Consider the following 23,439-nt stretch of genomic DNA (forward strand, 5'->3'; position numbering starts at 1 on the left):
CCCTGGTGTCTAACTCTGTCCCGTGGGGAGGCATAGTAAATAGGGACACGTTAAATCACTCTTGTTATTCTTGGCGTCTCCAATCACTGCTCAACTTTTTCCGTCGATTCGCATCAACTGTCGGTCACGCCTGCATCAAAGTCACAAAAAAAACCTGGTCAAATAATGCGTAAGTACCTTTGTCATTATTGTATCAAGACTTCTATGCTAGTTCATTCATAAAGAAATATGAAATTCTACAGTGGGGGAGGGGGGGAGTATATATATATATATATATATATATATATATATATATAATATAATATAAAATATAAAATATAGTATCAAAAATGTAATTGTCTGATTTAGATGCTTGAAAATACCATAAGGTTGAAATAAATTATTGCATCGACAATTATGTAATTTCCGTGTTATAATTTTTATCTTATTGCTCTGTTTACCACATTGAGCTCTCATACCCGGATTTCCTCTGGATTTATTCCATTATAACACTATATATATATATATATATATATATATATATATATATATATATATATATATATACCGGGATACGGCATGAATACCGATTCCGATTCTTTCTAAATCTCTACATATCTATATAATTATAAAACTCAAATGATCTTGTAACGATGTATGTTACCCACTTTCCGGTTTACGACATCCGGTTGCGCATGCGTGCATGACCTGTGCACTGAAATATTAACGTTATTTCGAAATTATTATTTAACACGGGAAGAATGGGGTTTAAAATAAACAAAAAACAAAAGAACAATTGGGACGCTGAAATATTAACGTTATTATTTCAAAATTATTATTTAAACTGGGAAGAGTGGGGTTTAAAATAACTTAAACGTAATACAGAAATGAACGATGTAAAAAAAAAATAAAAAGCAGATATATCAAAATTTGAATTCAACTATAATAAATATTATGGTGTCTGTTCAGTGCACATTTACCTATAAGTATGGCCAACCACTTATAATTCAGTAACTGTAAATTTAAAAAAAAAAAAGAAAAGAAGTCAATTATAATAAACAGAACGACTCATAGAAATCTATCTATATATATTTTTCATTTTAATATACTTTCATAGAAATGTTTCTATTATGTCAAAAAAAAAACTATTTTTTCTTTACGTCACAAATGTCATGCTCATACATGAATTCCATAGCTAATATAACATACTGACCCAACGGGTCACAGGTAGTCTAGTTTAACAATAAAGTTGTTATTTTTACGATTACCATAAAAAGACATGTCAGATGTGCAGATATTTTCTTAAACGTAAGGATACACTTGTGAGGGATGATCTATCGATTTTAGTTTTACTATTTAATTAAAAGCAACAGATATTCACTATTTGAGTATTACTATCAGTGGTAGAATATTTTTCTTTACAGAAAATCGAATAAAAAAGCCAATTAAAAGAATCGTTGTTGGTATCGGAAAATAGGCACAGTTTTTTCCGATTCTGATACTGATTCCGATACCCCTAAAATTTCCCATTTTTTTTTATTTCCAATTCCGATTAAGCCGTAGCAATCATGGACAAAACGTATTATGAAACAAAAATTACAGAATTACTGGATGATAAACACTACTATAAACCCATTAGTACCAACATAGATAACACCACCATCTCAAAAATCACAAAACTTTGTACAACACACAACAAAATACTAAAAAAGAAAGAAAAGGACTTCCTCACAAATTTCATTACAAAGACCAACAACTTCTATGGACTGCCTAAAATACACAAATCTGGCACAATAAAACTTGCCATCGATACACAAAACTCAGAATATATTAGCGCTCCAAACCCTAGTGACCTTACATTTAGACCCATTGTAGCAGGACCAGCCTGTCCGACAAGCAGACTTAGCAACTTAATAGACATCTTATTACAACCTTTCACAGATCAAGTTAAGAGCTACATAAGGGACGACATCCATTTTCTTACTACCTTACCACATACAGTAGAAAACGGGACACTATTAGTTACATTTGACGTTAGCAGTTTATATAGTAATATACCCCATGAATTAGGAAAAGAAGCAATAATATTTTGGATCAACAGACACGCACAAACACTACATCCCAGATTCACAAAGCAATTCATTATCGATAGTATAGACATAATTCTAAATAATAATTCCTTCGAATTCAACAATACCAACTACATCCAAACACTAGGTACAGCAATGGAAACGAAAATGGCACCGACCTACGCAACCCTTACATTAGCCTACCTAGAAGAAACCTTATATAAAAAAATAGAACAAAAATTTGGCCACAGCACTAAAATACTGTTTGTAGAATCATGGAAAAGGTACTTAGATGACTGCTTCATCCTATGGAAACCCACATGGGGGGACATCACAGACTTACACACCATACTCCAGAACCTACACCCAAAAATTAAATTCACCATAGAACAAAGCTCTACAGAATTACCTTTCCTAGACATACTGATAAAGATTAAAGACAATAACATTATCACAGACATTTACCGCAAACCTACAGACACCCAACAATACCTACACTTTAACAGTCACCACCCTAAAAGCTGCATAAAATCAATTCCCTACACCCTAGCACGTAGAATCTGCACCATAATCACGGACAATAACCTTCGGAAAATCCGACTCAAGGAACTACGAATAAATTTAAGAAAAAGAAAATACCCATCACAACTTATAGACAAAGGGATCCAACTTGCGACAAATATACCAGTAGAAGATTTGAGAACCCCTAAAGAACGAAACAAAGAACAAATCCTAACATACGTCTCTACACACAACACAAACAACCCAGAGCTTTTCACAGAGATAACGAAAAACCTCGTCCTACTTAACCAAAACAGCAAACTAAACAACTTCCTTAAAACAACAAAAATAATAAAAAGCAAACGCCAACCCAAAAACCTAAGACGCATTCTTACCTCATCCAAACTCAATCAAGACGCAACAAAAGGAGTCACAAAATGCAACAAACAACGATGTGGAGTCTGCAACATAATATTAGATGGAAACACATACACATTTACGAACCCCATACAAACATTCAAAATTAAAAAAAAACTAGATTGCACCTCAAAAAACGTGATCTATGTAATAAAATGTCCAGCATGCGATAAATCCTACATAGGCGCTACAAAAAACCTTAGTAATAGAGTAGCCCTACACCGATCCAACATCAAAATCGCGGAAAATAGACACCTACATGTATCACAACATATACACACATGCAGTGGAGGCAGATTCGAGATAATACCCATCTTCCAAACTGACAACTACTTCTACTTGCTAACACAAGAAAAAAATTTCATAGCAAAGTTTAACCCCGCCTTAAACATCTCTCCATAATTATACACATAAATAGGCAAAACACAAAATACACTTGCACGCATGCATACTTGGGTAGGTGTGCACCCTCACACACGAAACAACAAAAAAAGCACAATAAGGCACACACACACTTTCGCAGGTGCGCGCGCCCATACCCAGTACAGTACCATTTCTCTTAACTAAACAAACAACTAGAAATTATACGTATGTATGTGTATGTGCGCGCGTGTGTGCGTGTGTATATGTGTGTGTGCGTGGGTGTGCACATATGATTGTGTATGCGTGTGTGTATATATATATATCATCTGTTATCTATGCTACATCTTGTTTGTATGTATACGTGCACTTATGTTTGGGTGACCGAATCCATGTATGCATATGTGCTTGGATTAGAAAGGAAACTTCAACCAATATATACATAAGGTGGGATGTATGAATATGTATGTGTATGTGTGATTGTGAGTGCATGTGCCCATATATATATATGGGTGGATGTGTGTATACACATCCGTATGTATGTGTGTGTATATATATATACATATGTATGCACATGTATGAGTGAGTAAATGTGTTCGTGTGGATATGGATATACGCGTATGTGTGAGCCCCTGCATATGTCTGTGTGTGTGCATGTGTGTGTGTATGTGTATGTGCCTACATAGTATGTGGATGTTTGTGAGTGTATGTATGTGCACATACATATATGTGTGTACATATATGTGTGTATGTGCGTGTATGTGTGTGTATATATATCTTCTACATATTCTCCATCTTACTTGTGTGTGTGTGGGTGCGTGTACGTATGTCTGAATGATTAAGCGCATATATACATGCGTGTTTTGGTTGGGAAAAAAAAAAAAAAGTATATATATATATATATATATATATATATATATATATATATATATATAAAATAAAAAAATAAAAATAATTGTTAGCGGTGGATGTATGCGAGTACGTGTGTGAGTGTGTAGGTGGGTATGTATATATGTATGCTCCTACATATATTTCTATGTATGTACGTGTGTGTATGTGTGTGTGTGCCTGCGTACGTGTGCGTGTGCATGTGTACATGTACATGAATGTATATGTATGCGTGTGTGATTGTGTGTGAGTGTATGCTATACATGGGGAAAGAAAGTCTTTAAAAAGAACCCTAAAAAACCCATAAAAACCTTCACCATATAGACTAAAAAACACTCTTTGAAAATAACTTTGACCGGACACTTTGAACACTTACAGTTGGAGTCAGAATGTCTGAACACACGCATCACTCTGAAAAACATATTTAATATCAGCGGAGGTAACTCTACAAACTCCTATTTTAAAGAAAAACTTTTTACGAAAACATCTGAAGAGAGCACACCCTAAGCTCGAAACGCGTTATAAAAATATTTTAAAATAAAAATATGATGAAAACCTTTAAAAAAAACCCACAATTGTTGACGGCTACACTCTTTTAAATATATATATATATATATATATATATATATATATATATATATATATATATATATATATTAATTTTAATTTTAATGGACATTTAATTAGATTTTACTTTATTTTAATTTTAGTTCATTTTATTTTAGTTTAGTTTATTACGATTGGCTCACAAGGAGGTATTGCTATCATCATCCTTATGCTGAACTGATCTCTTAATTTTCAAACCCCTTCTTCTCTCTATGACGTCATCATTTTCTTATTCAGTAGTCTATCCCATAATTTCTGTTCTCACACTTTGTCATCTGCTCTTTTATTCTCTTAACCTCCCCAACCAGCTTTCAGGGTTCCAGTATTCTCTATGCCTTTCCAAAAGAGGACTGGATTGTGCTTTTTATCACCGGGTTTTCCATCCTCTCTGGGTCTCCACAACTATTTTCTGTAGTACCAACCAGTAGGGTTAGTGTTTGATGATAAGCTTTTATGATCTATCTAACTTGCCAGTTTCAGTTCCCTTGGTTTCGTCTGAGAATGTTCCATCTATGTTATTAGTTATACTTATGAACTTTTTCTGGTTCAACTTATCTATGAATTCTCACACAAGTCATAATCAGTGATCGCTCACTGGCCAAAATAAGTGGTGTTTTCTGGAGTCGACGTGTAACCTGGCCGTTAATTTTGTAAATGTGTCGTTACACTTTAGACCTGCCGCAAAGGAACAAGCAAATAAAACAGGAAAGAAATAAAAATCGGTATTTTTTTTAAAATGCAAATAAAATGCATTTATTCATGGTTCTTCCAAAACAACGCATTTCAGTATTTTTCAAAAGTCTTTTCACACACACGTGCTTTTCTTAAAAGTCTCTACCTCCCCACCATCTGACGCCGGCGCTAATCATTTTGTCCAGTACGCAACTTGCTTCTCCCTTCAACCACATGGTGCACTCTTCTCCTTTTCTTGTGACACAAGCTCACACACACTTGCTAATTTGCATATGTGCTTTAACAGCTGCTGCTGTGTATATATGCGCTCTGTTACACAAGTGACAACAAGTCTCACCAGATTTCCAGTACTCTCTACACACTTAATCACTATTAAAAAACCGCTTTGTCTTCTCTCAATAGCCGTTTACTATTGGCATTCTCTGGGATTTGAATAGCAATGTCTCGTCAGGATTCCAGTAATTGCAGAGCCCTTCCATTGGAGGATGGAGTACTACTGCCACATCTGGGCAGGAGCTGCTAAAAACAGCCTATCCTGCCTTGACAGAGTACAAAATAGACTTCATGGCTTAGTGGGGGATGCCCTTTTCTCTTCCCTGCAACCTCTCTCCCACAGAAGAGACGTTGTGAGCCTGTCTTTGTTTTATCGTTTTCCATGGCAAGTGCTCGTCTGAGCTCCAATCTCTGGTCCGCCCCTCGCCAATCTTTCACGAGAAAGATCCGGTTAGCTGAAACCACTGTCAATAATTTTCCCCGCTCTTTATCTGTGCCTAAATCAAAACGTAGATTCCATGAACAAAGCTTCTTTCTTAGAAGTGCACGCCTGTAAAACTCTCTTCCGTTTGCCTGTTTCCCACCTGTCTACAACTTGGATGTCTTCAAGTCTAACATAAACAAATTCCTGATGAACCGCCCCCTTAAGTAAGACACTTTATCAAATCTCCAATACTAACAATTACTACGATACTATCCCATTGATTACTGTACACACAATAACCCTTATCCTCGAGTGGCTTCCGGGCCTTGATAAGTGGTGACCACCATATATATATATAAAAAAAAAAGGTTTGGATCATCCAAAGACGAAAAAAAAAAACTTCTTTTTTTTATACAGCCATTATCATTAAAATTACTCGTTTTTTATTTTTTGTTTTTTAGTTTATTTCTGATTAAGACGAAATAAAAATGACAGAGAAAGAAGAAACTTCTGAATCAAGCAATGAAGTAATCACTATTAAAATCCTTCATGGGAAAAATTTTGTAAGTATTTTTTTTTTTATCTATTGTAGATAAAATAAACAGAAATTTAATCTGAGCAACTATTTTCTTTAATTAAAAAGAAATTTGTTAAACATTTATTCCCCCCCCCAAAAAAAAAACAAGGCATATTGCCACTGAAATGTATGCGGTTACCATGATAGGGGACAGATTTATAGGGGTAAATCTTCATGAGGTATTGCACAACTCTATGTTTGTTCACATTACATTTAAATTTTTGCATATTGGCATTTTCATGGAAACCAGGAGCAGCAAAGATAACTAGTCCGAGGAAATAAGCTATCTGAAAAGAAAAATTTCTTGCATGTAAAGATGTGACTTTAGTAGTTTGTCGTGTGGGTCATGGATATTTATATTAAGGAGGTATAAGTACACTAAATTCATCGGAGCATATTCCATGCTAGTGTTTATAAGACAAACACCAAGATGCAACAGGGAATGAAGCTTAGCAGATAATGTGGAACATATAAGGTTTGAAATTCCTTTTTGCCACTCTGCCCAAGACTAAGAAAACGTGCACCAGATGTAGCAAAAATATTCCATGCGCAGGAGAATATTAGTTTTGTTGAGATATAGGATACTTGCATGTGTGAAAAGTTTTCTTGCCCAGTTATGGGAGCTTACCTTCTTTGCAGCAAACTTTGTAAGATATTTGTATTTATTTCATTTCATGTAGCCTGAGAATGTCAAGCCAAAAAATCTGAATATTGAATACTTGGGAAAGGTGATGTCGAACATGACACTCAATGGTTTGAAAGGTTTCTTATTGTTGTTAAAGGAAAGCAGTTTTGTCTTAGTAGCATCAAATGTAACCACCCCTTCTTGTTTCTATTCTGTTATATACTGGCGGTCGTTTTCTAACAATTCAGCCATTGGTTTCAGTGTGTGGACATTCGATTTACTATCATGTCAGAAATATAGTGTTGGTCATCATCGTTAAGAAAAACTATTGATCCTTTCTTTACAGACATTTTTGTGGCTTTTTATTTGCTTCAAGTGATTTTCTTATTTAATTTGATCACGAATCTGTAAGACATAAATCTGAAGGTAAAAATTGAAAATCCAGCGTGGCCCACTTAAAAGTAGCACAGAAAATGTAGTAAGGAGGAACATTCTTTTATTGTTTAAATTACTTGTAGTGCTATAAAAGATGCTGGAAGTGCTTCCCATTTACATCTGTGTATTTCTGGACACGTTTAACAACGTTTGCAGATACTGTTTGTAGATCTTCTTTGGTGATTCTCCTGATAGTGTTGTTAATGTTTTCCTTTAGTTGGTATAGATTGTGAGGATTATTTGAATAAAGTTTTTATTTTAAAGTTCGCTAAATATAAAATTCCCATGATGACAAGTGCGGGGAATGTGGTGACCGTAACCGTTTTTCCTTATTGTTATCTCTTCCGTAAACATGAACTCGTGTCAGTGATCTGTGAAACGTGTGGCATATAGCGCCATCTTGTTGCAAGAAGAATTGCATTTTGTCTTGTGGTGTCAGTTGATCATTAAACTGTTCCAAGATGTGTAGATAAACGTCAGTGTTCGCAGTTGATTAAAAAAAAAAAAAGAATTGGGTGATTTATTGATTAGAGAAAGATTAAAGAATCGAGCTACTTTTAAGTGGGCATCCTATATTTGCAAAAAAATTGTTGCAATGAAATTACATTGATGATTCAAACTCCAGTATGAATTATTGTTCAAACAACACTCTAACATTGACAAATTTCAAACATAATCACTTTCTCTCAGCTTTAAAATTTAATTTACTGCCTGCTTTTAATTTGTCTTTTTGAAAATCACTCAATGTCTATGTTACGTTTCAGGTGCAAAGAGCATGTATAAAGTGTGTGGTATATAATGTATTTTGAGCATATAATGATTTGCATATGTAATGCATCTGGTATACAGTGAGTTTCTTTGCATCATCTGTGTTTCAGGATGTTCTTTGTAACTGTGTATATAACTCTTTACATAAATATACATTATATATATATATATATATATATATATATATATATATATATATATATATATAGTTCAATAGAACATATAGCATTTTTTTCCTGACAACAAAGGGACGGAACATCTGGGGATTTATTTTGCCAAACGAAAAAATATTACCTTCATTCATCCAGAGATCTTGGTTGATGAACCGGCCAAAGCCGAAATGAATATTCCTTCTAAAGAAGCGACCAAAAGTCTCCAGTTATATTTTTGGACAGCTTTTATTCCAAATGTTTTACTGTTGGAAGATTGCATGTGTCTTTAGATTCTGCTTCTCTCCTCCCCTTTAAAAGCCTATTACAGTTCCTGTCTCTAACCTCAAACTCTCTTCGTCCTCTAGCGCTCTCTATCTCTTTTCTTTCTAACTCCTAACTTGTATATATTCAAACTAATCCTTGCGATGATGTAATTCAATGCACAACTTTTAATATGTGACTTTGGATCACGTTTTTCTATCTGTTATTTTAGAAACCTATTTTGTTTATGTCCACCACATTCTTTCCTTGTTATTGTTTCTAAGTTAACCTAAATATTTTGCCAAACATTCTTTTCTTTCTAAACATTCTTTTCTTTCTAAACATTCTCTCTGCATACCTTTTTCTACATAACAGTTAGCAAAACAATAATAATGTTTGTTATCTAACATTTTACTTTTTAAATAATAATAGTCAATTTTCCGAAATGTTATCCTAGCATAATCAAACATTTACATGTGCAAATTAGTTGCAACTATAAAAATTTGTCGTTATGAACATGAGTTTGTTTCTATCTCTGTAAAACGGTCATCTTACATGCAAAACATCTATGTTTTGAAGATGATAAGTTTTTATTTTCGTATCTATTGCTTGAGTATTAAGGTTAAAAGTCCGAAAAGTCAATTGATTAGTTGATTATTAAGTTTATTATAAACAGAATTTCCATGAACAAAGTTTCCTTTCAAGCACCTCCCACGTTTGAAGCATATTACCATAGAACTGCTTTCATAATCGTTTTCATGTTAAATCTCAAAAAATACTTGTTGAGCGGTTTGTTCATTTCATCCATCATTTTTAAGTCTCTTACAGAGACTTTCTTTCCAAGAACATACCATCTGTAGGACACATTACCATGGGACTGCTTCCCAGCGCAAGTAAATACATCACCCACCTGGTAAATAATTAGATAATAACAAGGAGAGTGTAGAGAGATAAGGAAGGGATAGAGAGGGGGATTATTTTAAATAACATTAACTTGGTTGGTAAACAATATATTGGTTATGAGAAGAGCCACACCACTAATCTGTAAAACGGAATTTTTTTTTACAAGGGAATCATCACTTATCATGATCTGAAGGCCACTCGAGGATAAGGGTTACTGAATGTAAGGTGGTAGCGTAGTAATCGTTAATGGTGTAAATTGGGTAGTATTTGGATTATTTAAGGGGATGGCTCAACAAGAACTTGTTTACATTGGACTTGACGGCTACTATGTTGTATTCAACCGAGAAGCAGGCCAGTGAAACAGTGTTCTACATGTGAGCAGTTCTAAGAAAGAAACTTTGTTCATGGAATCTGTGTTTAGATTTAAGTACAGATAGACAGTGGGTGAAATTGTTAATAGTGGTTGTAGCCAGTTAAGTATTTTTTGTGAAAGTTTGGCAAGGGGGACCATATATTAAGGAACCAGACGAGCGCTTGCACTGAAAAAAAAAAAACAATAGAGCAGAGACAGGCTCACAACGTCTCTTCTGTAGGAAAGAGGTTGCAAGGAAGAGAAAAGGGCATCACATACAAAGTTTCAAAGTCACTTTTGAACTATATCAAGGCAAGACAGAGTGTGCGAAGCAGTTCTTGCCCAGATTTGGAAACAGTATTCCATTTTAGGATGTATTTGGCTCTTATACAGATAGAGGATTGCATCAGTAGTAAGATATCTTCTGGAGCGGTAGAATGACCCAACCATTTGTCAAATGATTTTGGCAACAAATTTGATGTATGTGTTCCATTTCGGATCAAGTGTGAAGGTCAGTTCCAGAAGCTTGTCAAGACATGGAGCTTCCCCAAGACGAAAGCCATTTTTCAATTGGGGCTAGATGGGGGTCAAAGCGATTGTGATGAAAAGAGAGAAGCTTGGTTTTAGATACATTAAAATTAACCAGCCACCTTTTTCCTCATTGCACCACATGCTCCAGATCAGAAGAGAGAGAATCAAAAAGATCTTGGTCAGTGGTAATTGAAATTTCCTAGGAATTTATGATGCAACTAACCGGCCGGTATTTATGGTCTGTACAATTGAATTAATATTTTGAATATTCAATGTTGTTCATATTCATTCCAAGTCAAATAAAGAAAAATAAGTGACGGAATCATCATGTACTGAGATCATCAGATGAAAATATGCAGCAGGTTTGGATACCAGATGAAACCAGTTGAAAGGCCCAAATACCAGATGTGTTGCATTATCTCCCTTTAAATGGAGAGGTTCACAGTTTGAACTTCACAATCAAATAAATGTCTGTCATTGTAATGCAATCAACAAGTTATAAGCCATACAACTCAATCATGCCTGGTGTCTTCAATGCTCAACCACAGAAGTTCTCTAAGACTCCATCCAAAAGCGTCCTATTGGTTTTCAGTCATCCTTTAATGGTCCCGTACCTTTCATGGACCTCCATGACAGGGGACACACTTATTCTGAAATCAGAGTTGAAACACAGAAGGAAAAGAACTTGGTCAAAATGCTAGATGAAACTAAGTAGAAGGTCCAGCTACCGGATGTAATCAGTGAGACAATGTGAAGAAATATCAAACACATGATGTCAAGTAAAACATCAACAGTTGTAAGATATGTCTAATCGATTTTCTCTGGACCTCACATCTGAACTATGCAGCCATCTTAGAATTCATTCCAGATGACTTGAAGAAGAACATGGATACATTGAATATTTATAAAACCATTTTATTCATTCTTTTCATAATTTCACTGCCTGAGTTATTTGTAGCAGAGTGGATTCTGAAAAAGTTTATCTTCTAAGTTGGACATGAGAGTCAAGAATCACCATACATTGCCAAACACTAATTGTACTATGTAACTCTACTTCAAACAAGATGCTTCTCTAAGTGCATGAAACTTAGTTCAACCAATCAGGGCCTCCAGTATTTCTTGGAATCTCTTTTTATATCATAATTCAATTACCATTAATCTAAACAACATCACACCAGGATTTGAACCAATATTATTCCTGATCTTCATAAACGGCCTTTGTAATGCAATTGCATCTGAGATGGGTGTATTTGTTGATGACATCATGCTCTATTCCTAGCATGAAGAAAATTCGAATGTACACACACATGCAAGGCAATGGCTGAATCCTGTCATAATGACCTTCAGTTTATAGAAAAATAGAAGCCAAAAATGATCACATTTAATACAATCACAACAAAACTCTTTTCCTTTAACAACTATAAGAAAGCTTTCCAACCAGTGATTGGCATGACCGATAGTATCCTTCTTGATTACCCAATCTTCAAATTCGCCATTCAGACATTTTAAGGCAACATGAATTGAAATAAATACAAAGAAGATGCTGTTGAGTCTGCTACAAAGAAGGTTGGTACTCTTTATTGGGCTAAAAAAATCTTCTTACACCTGACAATATTGTTGCCTCATCTCAGCTGGTGCACCAACCACTAGCTTCTCATCTTGGACAGGGTGCAAAAAATTATTTCGAAAATTATTTCATGCACTGTCTGCCAAGCTCCCGCTTCTGTCACATCACATCAATGCTGCATTCCTATAATTGTTTTACAAATACTTCCTGGAATATGCCCTAACGAACTTACTGGACTTGTATCACTCTCAACGAAAATACTCCCAACTCATCCACCTAGCAACAAAATCCCACCTCTTCACTGTAGAGACCGCTAAATACATAAAAATGTTTTACTTTAAAATATTGAAATTCTCCCCTTGTTCCCTGTTCCTTGACTGTACCAAAATGCAGAAATTTAAATGTAATGCGAAAAAAACATCTTGCTACCAAACTCCCCACCCAGTTTACCCAACCCTTAAATCTGGCTCCTTATGCTTCAGTTTCAATATGCCTCGTTTAGGATGAAAAAAAGGTTTTAAAAGAAAATTTTACGATTATAACAGACTTGAAAATTCCTTGAATTTTGAATTTTTCCTTGAAAAGGCCTTATTTCTAATATTACCTTGAAAAATCCTTGTAAATATGAAAAATGTCTTGAAAATTTCTTTTTTTTTTCTTTTTTTTTTTATTACATTTTTACCCCAAACAAGGCATATTGCCACTTTGTTGTAGGAGGCTACTATCAGGGACATGGGCATCAAGGGTACTGTGTAGGGAGTTGGGCAGCAAGATGTCGGTTCACATTGCACTTGAACTTCTGCATGTCAGTACAGTTGGGGAAGTAGGGACCCGGAATAGAATTCCAAAGTCTAACTGTCCTAGGGAAGAAACTACTCGAGTAGAAGTCTCTCTTACATCTAGGGATCTCTACTGTGAAGGGGTGGGATTTAGCTGCTTGTCGGGTTTGTCAGGGGTATTTACGTCGAGGGGGCACAAGTGCTTACAGTTTGTCAGAGCATTCACTGTTAAAGTACTTGTAGAAAAGGCAGAGGGATGCAACATTTTGTTGATGGAACAGGGGCTGAAGTTTAGATGACAGTTCAGGACCTATCAGATTGGCGACTTTCTTTTGAACCTTGTCTAGTAGTGAGAGACTACTGGTAGATGCACCAGCCCAAATATGACAACAATACTCCATACATGGGCAAATGGTGGCCTTATAGAGGTATAGGATACTTTCGGGCGTTAGTATCTTTCTAGCACGGTAGAGAGAACCTACCTTCTTCGCAGCGGTCCTGGCGATATGCTCGATGTTTCCTGAGAGCGTTAGGCCAAGGAGTTTAAAGGATGTACTTTCAGATAAAGAGTCATTGGCGATTGCTATTGGTGGTAAAGAAGGTTTCTTGTAGTTATTGAAGGAAACAAGTTTACCGCTCTACTCTCCCCCGCTTTGTCCAGTGACTGGTATATACGTTCTGAGATTACAGTTAGGATGTCTGCTGTGGAACAGGCTTGTCTAAATCCATATTGCTGGTCAGTCAGAAGTTTAGCATCTGTAAGGTGATCGACTAGAGCTTGGTTTCAAATATTTTGCCGAAAAGTGAGAGGAGGCTAAAGGGGTGATAATTTACTGTGTCAGTTCTTTCACCAGAATTCTTAAATACTGGTACCACAGAAGCAGTTTTCCAGCAGTCTGAAAAGCAAGATTCATTAAGGCATTTGTTGTAAAGTTTGGAGAGAACTGGAGCTACTTCAGCGTAGCACTTTTTTAATATCACAGCCGGGATGAGATCAGGTCCACATGCTTTTGCAGTGTCAAGATTTCTTATGATAGCATGCACCTAAGAAGGGGTGATTTTCAGATCGTGGAGTGTGGCGTCTGTCAGCAAAGGAAAGTCAGGGAGGGGGTGGTTAGCAGGGTCAAGTGTGGAGTTGGAGGCAAACCGACTGGCAAGCATGTTAGCCTTCTCGGTTGCTGAGCAAACAACCTCATGATTGTTGGATAGTGGGGGAATTGTTGATTGCCCATTATTTACTACACTGTTGTAGATTTTCCAGAAGTCACAAGTTCCTAATTTCTATGCTTTGATGCGTTTTTTGTTAGTTTTAGTATATTCTCTCTTAGCTGTTGCTATTTCTTTCTTACAGTTATTTCTGGCTTCTATATACTTCTGTCTATTTGAACTGGACTTATGTCGGTTAAATCTGCAGTACGCATGCTGCCTTTGCGCAATGGCGGCTGCACAAGTAGAAGTAAACCATAGGGGAAAGTAGGGCTTGTTATAAAATTTCCGTGTGGGAACATGTGCTTCAATTGCCGTTTTGAACCATTCAGTGGTCTCATTTGCACACTGTTCAGCAGGAAGTGAAAAGATATTTTGCCATGGGGCGTCTCTGATGAGATCCATGATGGCTTCCAAGTCAGCCTTTTTATAATATCTCGTTGTTTTGAGCAGTTGCTCTTCCGTTTTGGCTCTAAAGTTTAGGACTATTTCAACCATTACCACTGCATGATCGGCATTCCCAAGTGGGCTGTTCGCATTCGTTACACAGTCATCGGGAACCGTGGTCAGAAACAGATCTAGAAGTGATGCGTGTTGCTCTTGCTGGTGTGGGAAACGGGTTGGAAACGTAACCATCTCTGATAGGGAATGAGATATAGAGAAGTTATATGTTGTCATACCAGCTGCATCTGTGTAAGTAGAAAATCCAAGCCAGTTGTTGTGGTGGACATTGATGGCACCAAACACATGCACTTGTGCGCTAGTGTCGAGGGAAAGTGCTGTATCTATGCTGTCAGAGACTTTGTTTATTAGAGTACAGTCCTGGGTCGAGGGAGAGCGGTAGAGAAAATAAAAGTAGCTAATGTTATGTTGCATGTTAAGTCTAAAGCACATAAAGGCTTGATCGTTCGATTCTAGTTTAGTTTCTCTAGTCACGGGGAAGGGTGTTCCGAATATATACTCCAAGCCAGTGCATATGTCTGTCAGAGTCCTTACGGCAGAGTGGGAGATATCCATGCATGTTAAAGTAGTTAGAGGGGAAGAGGAGTGTAGCTTAGTCTCACTTAGTGCTAAGATATCCGGGGTGTTTGTTAGGAGAAATGCTTCGATATCATTTAAATTAGTTTTAAGCCCATGGATGTTCATAATAAATGCAAGCCTCAAGGGAGAAGGCAGGTTGGTTTTGTTTGAGTTTGAGCCTGGTTTTAGCATAATTTTTGATTGTACTGTCATTTTTTTTTTTAAGAGTTTCAGTTTAGGTAAGGAATGCTGAGCAAGTGGTTATGCAGAATACCAGACATGCAACACAAGTAGACCATCAGTTGTCCTGTCATCTACTAGGATTGTGGCCTTGGGATATCCCACCAGGGATGACTGCAGGGTCCCTTTCCATGCGTGACATGGCACTACAAACAACTTGATATTATACAACTGTTGATGGAGCAGCCGCTCTAAGCAATACCAAAGAGTTAGGGCACCTGTACTACCAGTCGGGAACAGCAGCCAGGAACTGTCTATCCAGTACCCTCAACCCATCAGACGATGGTCAACCCAATCTACTTGTACTGGCATTATGGCATTCAAGCACTCCCAAGTGCCCAGTTTAGGGGATGGGATGTGTTGGGAGTGGGGAAAACGGTGTTCATTGCCCTAGTCAGGAAACAAGATCGACCACTGAAGGTCTGTCGATTCCCTGTGATTCAACCTCTACGCCTAGCTAATAGGCAAAGAAGGAGTATGGAAGCCGGGTGATAGACAGTGTCTATCTACTCCTTAAGCAGTTTAGGTTTGCAGACCAGTAATTTGTTTGAGTCACCAGCTCTAGGAAGGTTGTCATCCAAGACTGGAGAGGCCTTCCTCCCCTTAGGTTTAGCTTCAGAGTTTTCCTTAAAGGCTTTGAAAATTGAATTCTTTATGTCCAGTAAAAATGTGTGTCAAAATATTAAAAATAAAATTGAATACATATTATTATTTTTTAAGTAATAATAAAAATACCATTAAAATATTTTTTTAAATATTGAAAATAAAGTCGAAATACATTGTTCTGAAATCGCATTATTGTGCATACAAATATTATGTCCCTTTATCACAAAACTACCTTGGGTAGTGTCATGATAAAGATTCAAATTTCCATCTACTTTTGCTCTCATTTATAATTTAATATTTTATTTGGGTGGCGGTCATCAGAAATAAAATTACCCCCCCCCCCGCTCTCTAAAAAATACTTTCCTTGCATGATTGGGACTCTTCAATGGCGACCTCCCTAGAAAAAAAATTGTGATAATTTAGAATTAGTCCAATCGCCCCCCCCCCAAAAAAAAAGGACAAACGGCAGCCATTTTTCTTGGAAATAAAAAGCCATAAAGAGAGTTAATATTTGAAATGAAATAAGAAACATTTAAAACTACTTAAAAACATCAAAAAATAAAAATAATGCAGGTAGATTGCAAAATACCACTTTTTCGAATAGTTGTGGATTTTAAAACAAACCTCAAATTTTGCTTTGAAAACTTGAATTTTGTCTGGAGAAAGCCTTGAAAAACATTGAAAAGTCTTAAAAATGGATATTGAAAATCTCTATGAACCCTGGGATTAAAAAAATAATTTGTCAGTTTCCTTTTTTTCTTTTAAAATGTTAATTTTGTCTTCATTTTTTTCTTTCTTTTTTTTTCTAGGCAGGAGCAAAAGGAGAACCTTTGGGAACAGTTACAATCAAAGCACAATTTGGTGAAAAATCTCTTGGTGACATTCAAAAGTTGGATTGTACTTTGACAGATGTTGACTTGAAATACTCAGTCGTAATAAATTGTCAAAGCGATGATGCATCGGTTCTGGATGAAATTGCATACAGACCAGTCGTTCGTAAGAAACAGATTTGTTTGCATTCTACTTAGCATAAGTTTGATTTCTTTAGCTTCTTGATATTTTTGGGAAAACTAACAACTGCTTGAATTGTTTAGAATGATTTTATTCATGTACACACGCTGCTGTGAAAACTGCAATAAAAATAAATAAGAACGATTGACATAAATGCAATACAAAATGTAGAAAAAAGGTTATAATATTTTGCAAAAATAGCATACAAAAAAGATATAATATTTTACAAAACTAATATACAAACAAATAAAATAATATTTTACAAAAATAACATACAAAAAAGATATAATATTTTACAAAATAACATACAAAAAGATATAATATTTTACAAAAATAACATCCAAAAAAAGGTATATTTTACAAAAATAACATGCAAAAAAAGATATGTTTTACAAAAATAACATACAAAAAAGATATATTTTACAAAAATAACATACAAACAAATAAAATAATACAAAGGAAAAAAGTAGCAGATAGACATAACAGCGACACCAGGTACAAAAAGTTTTCTTCAAGAATAATAAGAAATAAATGAGCAAAGAAATATTGACCCTAACCCTAACCCTAAAAATGTATAAAGATTTGGATTCTTATCTCATTGGTACGATTAGGGGCTAAAGAAAAAAACTACTATTACATTGGACTGACCCAACAGTGGACTGATGATGAAACGAAGTGACCTGTTCTGTCTGGGTTCTAATCTCAAAAGGCTTGGCATCCCCTCTATAATATCACTTGGTCAGAGTATTGACCAAATCATGACCCAGAAATAATTGCACATACCTTATTTCAATTCCTAAGCTATGTAGAATGCAAATAATTATTTATCTTTTTATACCATTATTACGATATTACTCAAACTAGAACGATATTTTTCTTGTATTTTTTACATTATTTTAAGATCCTATTTTATGGTAACGGATTTAGCTAGGATCTATTAGGCTTTTGATATTTTGGCATTTGATTTGCAAAGGGCCAGAATACCAAAACCCCAAAAAAAGGAATTAGGCAGTAACCACAACAAGAACAAGTGAAGCAAGCGTGATCCCCTGTGAGTGCACAGTGAACGAGGCATAAAAAAAATGACTAAGTTCAACATCCCCCACCTCCCATTTAGCCCCAAAAGTCCCCAGGGGATGTCAAATCCTGGTGAAAATGAACAAATGGTGCAGTTTTAGGCCTTAACATATGTAAATTTGAGTTCTACATCATGCAAAAAAAGAAATCCATCATTTGCACCTCCTCCCCATTTAGCCCCAAAAGTCCCCAAGTCCTTTAACATATTTAATTTGAGTTCAGCACCATGCAAAACTATTAAATAGACATACACAGAAAATTTTGGACAAATATAGTAAAATAGCCTAAAAAATGACATGTTTTTATTAGCCCTAAAAGAGCCACTGAGGCACGTATAGACAAACAAAATTATGTAGATATCAGTTACAATTTTTCAGAAAGTTTTATCAAAATCCAAGGCATCAATTTGTTTTAATAGGCACAAAAGTGTCAATTTTAGCCATTTTAACCTGAAAGACACCCTAGGGGGGCAACCAGAGTTTTCCCAGAAAATCCGTTCTGTTACTTTTTTACTCATATCATGCTTAATGTTTGTGCAAAATTTAATAAAATGCCAAGGTGTAGTCATTGAGAAAAGTGCGGACAGACAAACAGATGTGAGTTTACAGGTCCACCTTCCTTTTGCCGAGGGACCAAAAAGATTTATTTGCATTTCACTATTGATGTACATGTTTTGTATTCGTCCCTTTTCCGTTTATGATTGTGAAATAGTTTGTGTCACTGGCAAAACACAAATATGAAGAAATAAATGGATGAAAATGATTCTATGCAGATCAACAATATAAAATCATTTATTTAACAATTTTACAACTGAAAAAATTAGCTTGAATAAAGGTGATTTTAATTGTTTGTGCTAAGCCGATTTTAGAAAGCATTCCTCCATTCGATTTATCCTGTTTGTTATCGTCTGATAAAATGCAAGAGCAGATAATTCTGGACAAATCAATTAAGCTGCAAAATATCTTTTGACAAGGGAGATAACTCTAGGCCACAAGAGTGATTTCTTTTTAAGCATTAAAACCTTATTCTGTAGACGGAATTTCTTATCCATCTAACAGATAGATTGTTCAATATTTTAATGGCAAATTATCAATTTATTATAATACTGAATGTAAATTAATCAACGTATGTTTTTCTATATATTTTGATCACTCAAAATACATGCTAAAATATTCTTTAGTTTTGGCATTGAGTTATGTTTGAAAACATTTTTATTGTTATGATTAGACATAAGTACAAATTAATTAGTGAGACATGTTTTGTGATTTGTTAGCCAATCACAATGTATGTCACATTTTCTACTGTCCTGTGATTGGTTGGAACATGAAAATCTTTGTTACACCTAAGAAAGGTTGGTATAAAATCAGACCAAATTATGGGGTTGAATCTTATTTTAAAATCAGCAAGCCTTAATATTTGTTGACATCTAATTATATTCATCAGATATGGTAAGTGTACCTCTGTGACCTTTTTAATTTGTCAATATAAATGTTTTTTCAAAAATTATTTTGGCACTTCTGCATTTATGAACCCGTGATTTTCACAAAGTTACTCGAGTGTGCCCAGAAGGTTATAGGAAGAACCAGAAACGGTCAACAAGTAGTTTTCTGGATACTAAGACATTTTTACAATGTATTACTTAATGAATTTCAGTGGTCGTCGCCATTCTTAACATGGGAAGGGGTGGGTGGTTGCGACAATTTTTATTTTTTTGTAATAAGGCTTGACCGGCAGTTTCCAATTCTTACTGTCATCTGCCGGGCACACCCGAGTAATTTCGTAGAAATGCAGGTCGATAAATGCAGGAGCACCATTATTTCTTGGTAATTTAGTTGCTCAAACAAAAAATTTCCTCTTATTGTTAATTTTAATTCGAACATAGCATTTCGGATCATAAACACAATTCAATTTCCGTCAGTTGAAAATATAAACTCTCAAATTACGATTTCATTATGACCTTTTCAACTTTTGTTATTTTTATTTACAACAGGTGTTCTTGGTTGCGTGTCACCTGAATATGAAACAATATTTGAACAAGTAGACTTGTACCCAATCATCGTAAAATTAAGAAAGCAATGTTCTATTAAAATATAAATATCGTTAAAATAAAAATTTGTTTAAAAAAAATCAATAGTATATTTTTGGGATTTAAATTTTAGCATTTGGAAGAACCGATTTTTTTTAATGACATATTTTTTTTTATTGAATTATCTTTTCCAAACTTTTTTATAGGAAATTAATTAAGAGGAAAAGCAGATTCAATGTGTGAAGCATCATCATCATCATCATCATCATCATCATCATCATCGATTTAACGTCCGTTTTACATGCTGACATGTGTTGGACGATTTCTAGAAATTGACTTCCAAACTAATTTATCATTCCTGGCCAGGTCTTTATTTATCCCTCTTTCTCTCAAGTTTAGCCATATCACTTTCTCTCACGTTTTCCTTGGTTATTTCCTGTGAACTAATATTGCAGCCTTAACTGTTCTATATCTACCAACCAAAAATTCCCATCAATTCTTTCAATGTGACCACAACCTGTTCTATGCATATCTCCCTACACTGTTCAGATTTAATCTTCCTCTGAGATCAGCAGATATGTTTGTCTTTAAGACTTGCATATCTATTGTATCCTTCTCATATAATTTCTGTCCATGCAATGCATGTCCACAACTCTTAGAGTAAAAAAATTAAAAAACAGAAAAAAATCAGAAAAACTTCCGGGCAACACTGAGTAAATACAACTTATATAAAAAAATCTTTAAAAACACAAAAATTTTTGTTTCAGTGACTTTTGCCAAAATCTTACCACGAGAAAAGAAGAAGAAAGAAGACGAGAAAATAATCACTCTGGGTCAATGTACAATTGATTTGCTACCAATAATAGAAGGTATGTTTTTTTCAATGTCTTTTTGTACATACTGTTAAATAGAGCCTTTTATATATTAGATTTTTCTTGTGGTCTCTTGGTCTTACTGGATTTCAGAACAAGAAGAATTCATCTAGTCTGGTGGAGTGTCCAGCTTAGTGCTATTACTTTAAGCAACACCATTGGAGAATGTGCACTAATGCTTATAGAAGTCAGTGTGGGGTAGCCATACTGAAAGGATCTTATTTGGGCTGCGAATATTATGTTATTTTGAATATTTAATCAGGGTTTAAGAGAAAATATCCTCATGCCAGGATGTCCTGACAAAACCTTGTACAGAGACTTGTGTCTAGTATCATGTCTTTCCAATACAATTTATGAACTTGAATGTGATTTGGTAATAATGATGATAACATGGTTTGTGTGACAGATGAAATACAACACACACTAGTTTATACTTCCTCCTTGGATGGTGTTGCTACAGCACCTGAGTATGTCCATTTCCATATTTATGTAGAAAAGGTGCATTAGAAGAAGGCCAAAGGTTACATGGGTCAAAACATGGTGACTCCAAATCCAGCTCCCCAAAAAGAGAGTATTCTAGAATGGAATAAAAATTAAAATTTCCAAAGTCTTGGAGAACTTGACTGAGAACTGTGGCGAAAGGCATGCAAAATGTACCTTACACAAGCGATAGCGTGTCTATCTTGTTGGGTGACCGAATTAAGAGAAAAGAAAAACTTTCATCTATAGACGGTTTATTAATATACATATGTCATTAGTTTGCATAGGAAGACATTGATGGCTGTGAAAATGACGAATGCGAAAGCGCAGAGGAGATTTTTCCTTTTTGAGAGAGAATGGACAATAAAGATTAGTGCAAGTCAGGAGTTGGCAAGAAGGAGTTCGGACAAATATTTTTTATTATTTTTTTTAATCTTATTTTCATTTAAGAACAGATTCTATATTTTGATCTTAGTTTGAAGACCTATCTATTTATCTTCAAACTTTTACCAAAAATTTCACACATATAAAAAAGATGTGGCACAAGGCTAAAAGTTGGTGAGGATGTATAAACGTCATTTGTTGCCCTTTTGATCTGTTCTTTAAACTAGTTCTAATTACTTAAATACCACACTCACTTTATAATCAAACCTACTTAACATTACCCTAAGGCTGAGAATGTCATTTGTTTTTCCTGAAGCAGTCAAGCTATTAATTTCATTTGTCTAGCTTTAATTAGAAATCAATTATTCTTAATTCCCATAATGGCAGAGTAAGATACAACATAGATTTTCAATGTGAGAAAATTCAGATCCGAATGGGGCACTCTGAATTGAGGGGAAAGTAAAAAAAAAAATGCCTTAATCTAGAAGGAATACTCCTTCACTTACTGAGGACACAAAAGATAAAATGTAGTTTCAGAACGGATACTACACTGCATACTTAATCAAAAGTTATTCAAGAATGTTATGGAGAAAAATCCAAAATTTTCTCAGATGTAATTTGCTTATTAATATCTGTGTAACCAATAATTAATATATTTTCTTCAACAAAACTTGGCAGCCATGTTGTTTTTGTTGTTTTTGTTGTTTTGTTGTTTTTGTTGTTTTGTTGTTTTTGTCATTAAAGGATGTTTGTGTACAAATTCAAAATATTTTTTATTTCAAATGATTTTATGACACAACTGCCCTTTATATAATGATTTTTCTATTCTTTACTTTCGTTATTAGCTTCAACTGAAAATAAACGAAGGATATATATATATATACACACACACACACACACACACACACACTGTTGAACAGCATGGAGTGTTCTTACTTTATCTTCTTTTTTTGTAATTTCTCCATTTTTCGTATAGTCGTTCTAATATCTCGGTCGAATTTGTGTAAGAAAGTTCCATAGTCGTTTTCGTCCATTTGTTTTTTCATTTTTGCAAGTACTTTAAACTGATTTTCTTCAGTCGTCTTCAGGCAGTTTTTGATTACGATTTCATTTAAAATCTGGATGTTTTTATATGCTTTGTCCTACTTCAAAAAAAAATAACCCAAAAAACTGCCTTTCCCATCATGCACTTCCTTTCCCATAATGCACTTTAAGTGCATAAATTAGTCAGCCATTTTGTTTCTCTTCTTTCACATGGAGCAATATAGGTAAGCCCTTCATTTTGTTTGCAGATACCCCACATGCTTCAGTTCAAATTACATTTAAATTACTTAAAATAGTGAAGCACCTTGTATAT

At 34.9% G+C, this 23,439-nt stretch overlaps 1 protein-coding gene across 3 annotated transcripts in view; it reads left to right on the forward strand.

Annotated features, from left to right (window-relative positions):
• The window catches only part of LOC145294128 (cilia- and flagella-associated protein 70-like), a 147,667-nt gene that overhangs the window by 2,296 nt on the left and 121,932 nt on the right, over positions 1-23,439 (forward strand). For all 3 annotated transcript variants that reach the window (XM_080141234.1, XM_080141233.1, XM_080141235.1), the window contains exons 2-4: positions 6,672-6,773; positions 17,042-17,228; positions 21,114-21,215. In XM_080141234.1, the coding sequence (XP_079997360.1) occupies positions 6,699-6,773; positions 17,042-17,228; positions 21,114-21,215 (364 nt within the window). In that variant the 5' untranslated portion in view covers positions 6,672-6,698. The remainder of the gene's footprint in view (positions 1-6,671; positions 6,774-17,041; positions 17,229-21,113; positions 21,216-23,439) is intronic.

Source organism: Euprymna scolopes, chromosome 15, assembly GCF_053919585.1.
Source record: "Euprymna scolopes isolate OS-2025 chromosome 15, ASM5391958v1, whole genome shotgun sequence".
Taxonomy (NCBI): domain Eukaryota; kingdom Metazoa; phylum Mollusca; class Cephalopoda; order Sepiida; family Sepiolidae; genus Euprymna; species Euprymna scolopes.